The 12,850-nt window shown below is 40.2% G+C and overlaps 1 protein-coding gene across 3 annotated transcripts in view; it reads right to left on the bottom strand.

Moving 5' to 3' along the window:
- The window catches only part of AKAP9 (A-kinase anchoring protein 9), a 150,198-nt gene extending 138,106 nt beyond the window's left edge, over positions 1–12,092 (bottom strand). For all 3 annotated transcript variants that reach the window (XM_036863960.1, XM_036863961.1, XM_036863962.1), the window contains exon 1: positions 11,807–12,092. In XM_036863960.1, the coding sequence (XP_036719855.1) occupies positions 11,807–11,854 (48 nt within the window). In that variant the 5' untranslated portion in view covers positions 11,855–12,092. The remainder of the gene's footprint in view (positions 1–11,806) is intronic.
- Between the last annotated feature and the right edge of the window lie 758 nt (positions 12,093–12,850).

Raw genomic sequence — 12,850 nt, 5'->3', positions numbered from 1 at the left:
TGATGGCTAATACTTCTTGAAAAGTTTTTATAATCTGACAATCTTCTAAGAGCTTTATATGTATTAGCTGAATCCTCACAACAACCCCAAGGCAGGTACTATTATTTTTCTCATTTTCCAGATGGGAAACAGAAGTACTGAGAAGTTTAAGCAACTTGCCTAAAGTCACAAAGCTAATAAACTGCAGAGCCAGAATTTGATCCCAGACTGTCTCGTCTAGTCCAAGCTCATAACCACTACTATTATATTGCTTTTCACAAAAAAATCTTTGAAAAAGTAGGTAGCATTCACCACTCTTTCCTGATTCACATTCATTCTCCATCCCACAGTAATCTGAATTCTTCGTTTCCCTTTCTCACCAACTGTTGCTAAAGCTCAAGGTCACTTTTCAAGTCTCCATCATGCTTGATTTTTCATTTTTGACAAGTGGTCACTCCTCCTTACTTGAAACTCTTCCCTTAGCCTCACAGACATCATCATCTCCTAGCTTTGTAAACAGTTTGTATCCAGTATCCTCTGCAGATACTTCTCCACCTGTTTTTTAAACATGGGTGCTTCCACAGGATTCAACTCTCAGTATGCATCCCATTTAGTCGTCGTCTTGAGTGAACTTCCCACTCCCAGAGTGTCAGCCAGTATCTTTAAGCCAAATATTTATCTCTAGCATGGCCTTCTAAAGGAACAGACTCATATTCAGTTTTACACTGGGCCACTCTTCTAGGATGTTCTCCGATTCAATGTATCCAAAACAAAAGTCATCTTCATCTTACTAAAATATTTGTTACCCTCCAAAAATGCCCACATTTCCTATCTCAGAGACCCATTTCACTCAAATCCTCTTTTCCCCCAAATTTGTCCATGTTCCCCTATCTCAGAGACCAGCACCTACATCCCTTAAGTTGCTCAAGTCAGAAAACTAGAGTCTTCTCTTATCTTAGTCTGTTTGGGCTGCTATAACAAAATATCATAGACTGGGTGGCATATAAACATCAGAAATCTATTTCTCACAGTTCTGGAGGCTGTAAGTCCAAGATCAGGGAACCAGCAGATCTGGTGTCTGGTGAGAGCCCACTTTCTAGTTCACAGATGGCCATCGTTTTGCTATAGACTCACATGGTGGAAGGGGGCAAGGAATCTCTCTTTTGTAAGGGCAGTAATCCCATTTATAAGGGCTCTGCCCTCATGACTTAGTCATTTCCCAAAGGCACCACCTCCTAATACAATCACCTTGGGGGGGTACGATCGCTACATATGATTTCTAGGGGGAAATGAACATTCAAATCATAGCATCTCTCTTACCCTTTACAACAATTACCAAGGTCTCTCAATTCTACCTCCTAAACAGTGACCAAGGATATAAGAGCCAGTGCAGGGCTGAAGTTAAGAACACAATCTCTTGGGTCAGAGTGGGTTTGAATCCTTGTTCTGCCACCATGACTTTGTGCAAATTACTTAACCTCTCTGGTTTTCCCACCTGTAAAATAGGGATAGAAACAGTATCCACAGCTCTTAGAATAGTTATAAGGATTAAATAAGAAAATGAATGTAAAACGCTTAGCATAATGCCTAGCATTACAAAGTGCTCAAAAATTGGTAGCTACTATCATCACAAATTCATACTCTTCTTTTTTCCACTGTCACCCTTCCCACTGTCCAAGTGAAAGACAATGAGGTAGAAACAGAAGTGGGGATAAATCAAGAAATATTTAGAAGGTAAAATCAGCAGAATGTGGTGATTGGTTGGCTCTGAAAGGTAAAGGAGAGTGAGTCAGGGAAACCAAATAGAAGGTGAGATAATGTGGGCCTATTGGGTTGTGGTGTTAGAATGGGAAGAAAAAGGCTAAGTAGGAGACAAATTTTGAATAAAAAACAATTAATGGGATTGGGTTATGAGTACAAAGGATACAGGAAGATAACTGCAGAATAATTCAAAGGGTTTTAGTTTTCAACTGAGATGCTTTCTCAATAGGTATAAACTACTGAGCCTCAAAAATATGATGGCACATAAAATAGAAAACAAGAACATTAAAATTATTTATTTATTTATTTTTGGCTGTGTTGGGTCTTCGTTGCTGCGCATGGGCTTTCTCTAGTTGTGGTGAGCGGGGGCTACTCTTCCTTGCGGTGCACGGGCTTCTCATTGCAGTGGCTTCTCTTGTTGCGGAGCATGGGCTCTAGGCGTGCAGCCTTCAGTAGCTGCAGCACGCAGGCTCAGTAGTTGCGGCACGTGGGCCCTGGAGCGGGCGGGTTTCAGTAGTTGCAGCATGTGGGCTCAGTAGTTGTGGTGCGTGGGCTCTAGGGCACACAGGCTTCAGTAGTTGTGGCACACGGGCTCAGTAGTTGTGGCTCGCAGGCTCTAGAGTGCAGGCTCAGTAGTGGTGGTGCACGGGCTTAGTTGCTCCGTGGCATGTGGGATCTTCCCGGACCAGGGATCGAACCCGTGTCCTCTGGATTGGCAGGCAGATTCTTAACCACTATGCCACCAGGGAAGTCCCAAACATTAAAAATTTTAAATCCAACTCACAGAGGAAAAAAAAAAACTATATAGACTTTTTTTTTTTTTTAATAAATAAATTTAGGGCTTCCCTGGTGGCGCAGTGGTTGAGAATCTGCCTGCCAATGCAGGGGACACGGGTTCGAGCCCTGGTCTGGGAAGATCCCACATGCCGCGGAGCAGCTGGGCCCGTGAGCCACAATTACTGAGCCTGCGCTTCTGGAGCCTGTGCTCCGCAACAAGAGAGGCCGCAATAATGAGAGGCCCGCGCACCGCGATGAAGAGTGGCCCCCGCTTGCCACAACTGGAGAAAGCCCTCGCACAGAAACGAAGACCCAACACAGCCATAAATAAATAAATTTAAAAAAAATATAAATAAATAAATAAATAAATAAATAAATTTATTTATTTATTTTTGGCTGCGTTGGGTCTTTGTTGCTATGCGCAGGCTTTCTCTAGTTGTGGCGAGCAGGGGCTACTCTTTGTTGCAGTGCATGGGTTTCTCATTGTGGTGGCTTCTCTTGTTGCGGAGCATGGGCTCTAGGCATGCAGGCTTCAGTAGTTGTGGCACGCGGGCTCAGTAGTTGTGGCTCGCGGGCTCTAGAGCGCAGGCTCAGTAGTTGTGGTGCACAGGCTTAGTTGCTCCACAGCATGTGGGATCTTCCCGGACCAGGGCTCGAACCCGTGTCCCCTGCATTGGCAGGCGGATTCTTAACCACTGTGCCACCAGGGAAGTCCCTATATAGACTCTTTTGTCATAAGACTAAAACACCGATGCCTATTAAAATTACTTATACTGCATTTTACCCTTTTAATTAAAAAATATATATATATTCTTCTCACCTAAAAAAAAAAAAATCCCAAATTATTATCTTCTCTTTTTCTCAAACTTTATTAAAAATTGCTATTGATTTAAATGGAAAAGTGAGAGTTCTCTTGTTAAAGGGAGTAGAAATGCTCAGACATATATTTTCATTAGAAGAGGAATTTATACAAATTAAAAATTAAATATCAGTTTGGCAAATGTAGATGGTTTTACATTAAAATATTCCCAATATTTTAAGTTATCTTTGAAAAGTTTCTATAACTTTCAGCCAAAACCTATTATTTCATATATAAACTCCCAGCAAATATTTGTTAATGCAGGTTTTACACATTTTCTAATACTTTGCCCTTTAGAGCATCTACTTATTTATTTGACTTTAGAAATCAGCTTATACATACACAGTGAACAGACCATAAATGGTGTAGTAATTAACTCAGATCACTGCCCCATGCCCATCGCAAATCCCTGCATCTCTTTCCCCTGCATCCTCTTACACACTTTCATACATTAAACTTGCTTTTTCATAAATCTGAAGAACTAATATTTTTAGTTATAATTGGTCCCTGTCCCTATCTTCCCTGGGGAAACAATAAGGCAATATCAACTTGAAAAAGTGAGACCCTTGAGGAATAAATACGGTCTAATCAGAGTCCACAATGAATGATCCCTAGTAAACAAGGAATTTTGTTTACTAATTTTGTGTGTTCAGTATCAAGAAAAAGAAGGAAAGAGATTCTAGACTTTATACCCTGTTAGTTTTTCAGAGCTCTGTAACCAGAGAACCTATTCAATTAATACAATTTATAAATTCAAATCTTTATAGATTAGGATTTTGAATAGTTTAGTATAGTTCTTACTAGTGAAAATTAATAATCTGGGGGGCTTTGAGAAATGACCTCTTAAAAGAAAAGAAGTAAATTTGGGGGCTTTAAGAAATGATTTCTTAAAAGGAAAAAAAAGTTAGACTTACAGAGAAACTTTTAGACCACATAAGAATCTCAGTGAATAGCAAACCACAATAAGAATCATAACCCTGATGGCAACTGAAAACAAACACCACACTGTTCATGAAACAAAGAGGATGAAGGAATTTTTCATGGTACAAAAGAATCTATAGATTTAAATAAATAACCTAGGCAAAACCACTTCTGGAACAATTCTGTTTTTAACAGCATTAAATCCTCGTGCAAATCGACCACAGCTTTATGCAGTGTACCTAGATGAGCATTAAGTATCCTAAGTTATATTTTGGTGTCCATGACCACAAAAACTCTAGAAGTAAAAGGGGAGTCAACATGACAAGAAAAGTATCTTACACCAGTAAAATATCTGTACAGATCTATTGTGTTCACATATGAAAATGGCAGTTCTTTTTGTTACTAAAGAAGATTAGGGTTTTTTTCCCACAGTGAAAATGAATTGGTAATGGTCAAGCAAAAAACCCAATAGGTGCCTCTGGAACCAGCTGCATGCACTTGTAAAACAACTGGCTATGGAATGAAATGACTCACTGGCCCACACAGAATTCAAACATTAGCATTATGCTCTAATCAAACTACCAGGAACATATGCAAAGGAAGGAACAGTTTAAATTTTGGCATAGCCCAGAAGGCCTAAAAAAAAGATGGAAGATGATCCTATGGAGATGTGTATCTCTCTTTACCTCTCTCCATCACCTGCCTGACTGCATGTTTCTCCCTCTCTCTCCCTCTCAGTATATAAATATATATGTAATATAAATATAATAGTAATAATCAATAACATTATGTAAAAGAAGTTGGTAACAACAGAATTAAAAAATGGGCAAAGGACTTGAATAGACATTTCTCCAAAAACAGACAGACAAATGGCCAATAAGCACATGAAAAGATGTTCAACATCCTTAGTCATTAGGAAATTAAAGAGCAAAAGCAAAATGAGATACCACTTCCCACCCACTAGAATAGCTATAATTTAAAAAAAATAGAGGGGCTTCCCTGCTGGCGCAGTGGTTAAGAATCTGCCTGCCAATGCAGAGGACACGGGTTGGAGCCTGGGTCCGGGAAGATCCCACATGCCACGGACCAACTAAGCCCGTGCACCACCACTACTGAACCTCCACTCTAGAGCCCGTGAGCCACAACTACTGAGCCCACATGCCACAACTACTGAAGCCCACGCAATTAGAGCCTGTGCTCTGCAACAAGAGAAGCCACCGCAAAGAGAAGCCCGTGCACCGCAACAAAGAGTAGCCCCCGCTTGCTGCAACTAGAGAAAGCCCACGCGCAGCAACGAAGACACAACATTGCCAAAAATAAAAATAAAACAAATATACTTAAAAAAATGGAAAACAATAAGTGTTGGTGAGGATATGGAGAAATTAGAACCCTCATACACTGCTGGTGGGAATGGATACAGGCACTATGGAAAAAGTTTGGTGGTTCCTCAAAAAACATAGAATTACCATATGATCCAGAAATTCTACTCCTAGATATAGACCCAAGGGAAATGAAAACTGGTACTCAAATACTATACACGAATCTTCACAGCAGCACTATTCACAACAGCCATAAGGTAGAAACAACTCAAATGCCCTTCAATGAATGAACAAACAAAATGTGGTATATACATACAACAAAATATTATTCAGCCATAAAAGGAAATGAAGAACTGATACATACTATAACACTGATGAACCTTGAAAACATTACACTAAGTGAAAAAAAAAACAAAAAAAACACAGACATTAAGGGTCAAACAGTATATGATTACATTTATATGAAATATGTAGAATAGGTAAACCGATAGAAACAGAAAGCAGATTGGTGGTTGCTAGAGGCTGGGGGAAGTAGGGAATGAAGAGTATCTTCTTAATGGATACAGGGCTTTACTCTGGGATGATAAAAATGTTTTGGGGGCTTCCCTGGTGGCGCAGTGGTTGAGAGTCTGCCTGCCAATGCAGGGGACACGGGTTCGAGCCCTGGTCTGGGAAGATCCCATATGCCACGGAGCAACTGGGCCCGTGAGCCACAATTGCTGAGCCTGCGCGTCTGGAGCCTGTGCTCCGCAACAAGAGAAGCCGCGATGGTGAGAGGCCCGCGCACCGCGATGAAGAGTGGCCCCTGCTTGCCGCAACTGGAGAAAGCCCTCGCACAGAAACGAAGACCCAACACAGCCATAAATAATAAATAAATAAATAAATAAATTTTTTTTTAAAAAAAGAGTAAACATTAAAAAAAAAGTTTTGGAACTAGATAGAAGTGGTGTACAACGCTGAACTGTTGTGCCTCTGAATTGTTTTAAGATGGTTAATTTTTATATGACTTCCACCTCAAGTAAAAAAAAAAAATCATAGATTCTTTATATCTAGCACCAGAAGAACTCAAAAAGCTCTCAATCATTACCGCATTTATTCTTCAAAACACCTGCTAAGAGTCATGGACTGTGACAGGATTATTCCCACAGACAATAAGGCACAGACTTCATGATAATTTAAATAAATGCTTGCCAAGTAAAAGTCCATAGCTGCAGTTGTAGGCGTTCAAAACTGTTAGTTGAACAAATAAGCCAGTAAATGTCTCCAAAGTCCTAGTGCCTGTTCTTGTACGACAAATAGCATATAAATACACATAGATGCCATGCCCCAGATGCAAAACAACCTTTATAAGTTTATAAAGAAAGTTTAAAAAATTCTGAAGCTTTCCAAATTAAACTTTTTAAAGAGATGCTAACTAATGCAATAAGATGCCCAATTTCAATTTCAATGGAAATGAATTGAGAAATAAATATAAATAATGTTCCTTATCATTTAATGTTTAACAATTTACCATGAGAACCTTTTTTAGCTTCCATATTAGAAGAAATTCACTTACATTTCAATAATCAGTGGCCTATAACAGATAAATATTTTACGGTCACAGTTTAGTTCTTACGACAAACTTTTTTATATATAAAAATAAGAGGTGTTTTGTTTGAAAATAATTTTTGCCCCAATCTTGTCATATTCCAGTCACTTGGATATGTCCTATCTTTTTCACTTCCTCTTTTCCATGTGCTCATTCGACTTTCAGTTTCACTGACAGGACACCACAGACCTCCTTGCCAAATCTCTCTTCATTGGATCTTAAGGCTCTTTTTTACCCAACCACTTCTCTATCCCTGTTCCTGCCATTTCTTGGAATGGCCTTAAAAACCTTTCTTCAATATACACTTCAAGAAACCTGTTCTGCCCATTCTTTCCTCCATATTCTCTCTTAAAGCTCATAATCTAAAAATCATGTTTTGCTTTGTTTTTTTTCCAACAAAGCCTAAAGGTCATGAATTAGTTTTTAACTCACAGACAACGCACCACTGTTGCAATAAATGTTGAAGGTATCAAACTCCTGTACCCACTTTGAAAGCTAAGCAAGCTACGTCACATATAAGAATTAAAATCTAGAAAGTTTAAAAGAAACAAGGATGGAGAGCAACTTTCTTAGTGGTGGAGCACTGTGTCTGAAATATGCAAAGAACAATTGTACACCATAACTAACTTTGTCTATCTGAGTGGAAACAGTAATTGAAAAGTCCTGTTATCAATAACCTACTATACAGCTTGCACAGAGCACCGTCCTTTTTTGCATACAATTGGCACTACTTTCCAAACTGAAAATGCTCATTAAACAAATAAAAATCATATGATTAGTATTTACTGAATGCAATAGGCAAAAATTTTTAATAATTATTCAACAAATAATGCCAATTATATAAAATGCTGAATAGTTGATTAAAAACTTTGGTTTTACTGAATTCTACTACATTAGTAGAATGTTAAAAAGTATACCTAAGGTGAATTTGCAGAAGTAATTTTATACTAAATACATAACTGTCCTCTAATTTTGTTAGCTAATATTATAATACTTTCTTTACATAATACTGTAAATAATTTTACTTGGAAAAAAATGAAGTCATTTAAAGTGAAGTTAGAATAGTTTGGATCAACACAAGGACAGCCTATGTAGTACCGTCCCTGTCAGCACCTTGCAGGGGGGTTAGCCCAGCTCTGAAAATATTTACTTAATGCAGTAATGTCTCACATCTCCACGGGTCAGGCTTCTTACTACATCAACACTGAGGAAGTAGCTGAGGACCCAACAGCAAACGAAAAAACCAACAGGTAGCAGAAGAACTAAATTGTCATAAAGCCCATTCACCAGGCTCCATCAATGCTGGGTTATTACAAACCACTGTATCAAGCTCAGTTACTGGGTTCTCTAGTCACAGCAAATCTAAAACAGCAAGTTAGGGGAGGAGGCAGAGGAGATGGAACAAGGCAAGATAAGCACGTTCGTGGCAATGAGAACTGACAGAGAAAAAGGATAAGAACTACAAAGCCAGAAAGGATATCTATAAATGTCTAATAATATAGAATCCCAACTATATAATGCAAGCAGCACTGGAATAAGAATTATAGTTCCAGGACTACACTAATGTCAGGGCCCTTGGGAAACCTAGTTATTCTGTGCCTCTTTTCCTTTTTCTGTAAAATGACCATAAAATATAACATGTTCTTCAACATACTATATTTGAAAAGCTTTTATTGTTTTTAAAAATGGCATTTAAACATTTTTACTGTTCATAAAAGAAATACACTGCAGAGAATTTAGAAAATACTAAAAGTGTAAAGAAAATTAAAATTGCCTATAATCCACCACTCAGAGATAACCATCATTTATATCTTGGTGCATTTTTTTTTCAGGTGTCTTCATATATAAATACATACATTTTTTTTCAGTAACATTTTTATTAATCTGGCATTATTTGTGGGCATTTTCCCCAATGAGAAAGTTTCTATAGATTTATTTTAATGGCTGTATATACCAAAATTTATTCTCCTATTGCTGCAGATTTTGCTTGGTATAACACATTTTATAAAGTATACTATACTGTATACACGACAGGTCATTTAAAAAATCATCATTTATAGATATATAGAAAGGAAGTTTTTCAATGAACAGCTTATCAAACACCAAGTAAAAAATTTACAAGTTGTGGTTTGTAAAACTAGACTATCAAATACAATATTTAAGTCCAATGAACAAACAAAGACATTTAGAGAACCAAGTATCTGAATAAGTTTTAGAAATGATCATTTTAAGAGATTTCTAATGCCAGCAATAAGAGACTTCCAATTAAGAGAATTCTGTAAATTATTAAATTACAACATGCTAGTAAAGTAGCACCCATTAACAACTCATAGTCATTCTGCTCATTCATTCACTAAGCAAATATTTACTGAGTACTTACTATCTGATAGATATTATGCTAGACTACATTAGTATCAGTATCAAGAGCCTTCTTTGTAAAACAGTCTTAAAAATGAGGTGGTAACATTTAACACATTTTACCAAATGAAAAAATTCGCCCAATATCCTACTATACCATCTCTCTCATTCTACTTATTACCCAGTGTCTGTCCGTCCCACTAAACTTTGAGCAACTTGAAAACAGAGACTATCACCACCTCTGTTATCTCCAGCTCTTGGTATAAAACAGGAGTTCGATACAGGTTTGCTGAACGACCTTACACTTACAATCCAAAGTTTTTAAGTCCTAATCTAAAAGCACACATTTATACAAATGAAGTAATGTCTACACTATTTTTGATGATGCTGTTTTCACTCTATTTTCCATGTTCCTATCAGTCTTCGTAACCTTAACGGCTGAATAATATTCCATCACACTAATATAGTTTAGAAAACGATTCTCCTAATATTGTCTTTGAAGTTTGTTCCAGTGTTTTTATATTGTGTCGCCAATGCTCCAACAAATATATCTTGCCTTACATGTCTCACAGATTTATTTCTGACTGGAAAAATTGGGATCTATTCTAGAAGATAATCTTCTACAATAAAAGTGAATGTTAAAAGGAGAAGATTTTTACCCCATAGGCAGAATTTTGAAAGACAAAAAACACACATACACACAAAGAAACTAGAATTCTTTTTTGCCAAATCAAAGCAATTTAAATAAATCCTCTATTATGAACTGTGTTGTCCAAAGTAAACTATGTTTTTTGGACTGCTTCACATATACTTAGGAAAGATACTTCTGGAGACAGACAGTAAAAATTCTCAGGTAACAAACAGACAAACAAAATGTCTAATTAGAACAGAACTTCGATGCTTTTGGAAGGAGGTGCACACTTTACCTCCACTTTCTTGGATTCACAGATCACACTCAGACCCTCAGACTGCAGAAATGTAAGCAACTTTGGGCTTCTAAAGATGCCTTGATTCCCTTTTCCTTCCATGTATAGATCCTAAAGTAATAATCTACCGGATAACATACAAGCACTTACGCTTTGACCTTAGATAATATGAAGCTAGTTCATATGTTCATGTTCATTTAAGAAACTTGTGCTAAGCATCTACCACTGTATCTCTGCAGTATGGCCCTTCAGTGATTACTGAAATCACAGACCCAGTCTCGTTTATTTGTTTATTTGGAGGAAGGGGAAGGTGAGGAAGAGAGAAGAAACAGTTAACTATATTATAATTTAATTGAGGTGCAAGTATGATTACTAACAGTGATCTCTAATAAGACAAAATATAGTCTAAAAATGGTAATTTCATTATAGGGAGGAAGAGAGCCTTTGAGGCCAGACAAAAAATATGCTCAAACATGTAATTTTTAAAAGAAATATTCTATTTAATTTATATTTTGTCTATGTCAAATTTTTCATGAAACCCAGTGAATAATAATACCTTTTGCATTGTTTGCTTTACAGGTTTTTTCATACACACACTGGGACTCAAAACAATCCAATTATTTAAAGCAGGAATTCTATAGGTGTTGCTTAGAATATGGAACCTTGCGTCCCCAGGAGTTCCATTCACAAACTGCATTAACATTCCACACAATACAAAGCGCATGCCATGACAAAGACCTCCAAACACAAACATACAAAGCCATGCTTCTAAAAACGGCCCTAAAGCGAAGTTCACAGCTGGCACTTGTGGCACACTCAAGCCACGGCTGAGGCAGCTGTCACAGGCCAATCACACACCCAAGAGTGCCAGCGTGCCACCTAAGAAAGCCAAGCTGATGATGAGCGTACAAATCCCCTACCGAATAAAGAAAGGCCCCAAATCCCCACCCTGAAAAGCACAATGCCTGCACAACCCAGAAAACTCCCTAAAAAAGCGAAACGTTGGAGATTTAAAAGCAATAAATATCAGCTTATGGCAATACAGTAAAAGAGGGATTTTTAATGTTTGGGCATTCACAAGAAAGGAGCCAAGGAGCCACAGCACCCAATCATCACGGAAGTATCCACTAGGTAGCTTATCACCAGGCGTTTTCAGTTGGAAACGGGAGAGAAGGCGAGGGGAAAACGCAGACCCTGCAGCACCTCCCTCCCCAGGCGGCGCACCAGGGCTGCTAAGATCTCCGCTTCCCAGGCCCCCTCCCAACCCTTCCCAGCCACCGCCTCCCAGCGCAGGCCGGGCGGCCTCCAGCTCTCTTACCTTGGCTTTGCCAGCCTCCAGCTTCTTCTGTCTCTCTTCGTCCTCCATAGCTTCTGCGGGGAAGGCCGGGAGAAGACAGGCAGGGGATCGGGATAGAAAGGAAAGGTCGGTTCACACGGGGATGCGACCGCAAGCTCCGCGGCCCAGGCAGCAGGGCTGGGCCAGGCGCTCCCCCCCGCCCGAGTGGAACTAGTCTCGGCGCTCACTGGCTGACCGTCTTCGGCCGCACGGGTAGCGTCGTCACCGCCGCCGCCATCTTCGTCTCCACGTAAACACACGGCGGGACGGGAGGGAGGGGGACGTTGTCCGCGCAGCCGCCGCGAGCCCGGCCGCGCGGGGCAGGTGCGCCCGCGGTCCCGCCCTGCCCCGCCCCCGCCAACCCCGCGCGCCGCCGCGGGAGCTGCCCCAACCCGGCCTCTGACCTCGGCGCCCCCAGACGAGAATCCGGCGGGGGAGATTCCCCCTTCCCCGGCGACTAACGCCACTCCCCAGGTGGCGGCCTGGCTGAGGAGGTGGGAGAGAGGGGGTGCGCCAGGGGCGCCGGTCGGACCCCCACCACCGTACAAGGGACTCTGGTCGCTTTTAAAACATGGAGATGTTTAAAATTTCAAGGGAAAAAAGAAAACACAGGTCCCTAAAGGTGAAATTGGTGAACGCTGAAAAACCCCAAAGGAAAAGATGGGGGGCCGGGAGGGGACGTACCGGACGACTGCTCAACCCGGAGTATTGGGAGAGCAGCCAGTAGCCCTCACTCCTTCCTTAGCAGAAAGCCCCTCCCGTTTCCTCCCACGGGGCTGCCCAGTCTCCGGTTCATCTTCAATGCCCACCTCACGCGCCGTCCGGGATGGCTTTTCTGATCTCTTTGTTACCTCCAGCCTAACTTAATCCCCTCCCACCCCTCCTTAGAGCTTCCCCTTAGCTATGGTGTCCCGAAAGGAGCCTAGGCTTTGGAACCTGGGTTGAAGACAAAGCCAATATAGACATTCTAGCTTAAATGATCTTGAACAAGTTACCTATCCTCCTGTAGCTTACCTGGAAGTTTTG

This window comes from Balaenoptera musculus, chromosome 9 (genome assembly GCF_009873245.2).
Source record: "Balaenoptera musculus isolate JJ_BM4_2016_0621 chromosome 9, mBalMus1.pri.v3, whole genome shotgun sequence".
Taxonomy (NCBI): domain Eukaryota; kingdom Metazoa; phylum Chordata; class Mammalia; order Artiodactyla; family Balaenopteridae; genus Balaenoptera; species Balaenoptera musculus.
The sequence above is the reverse complement of the archived record's forward strand: the minus strand, read 5'-3'. Positions and strand labels throughout refer to the sequence as shown.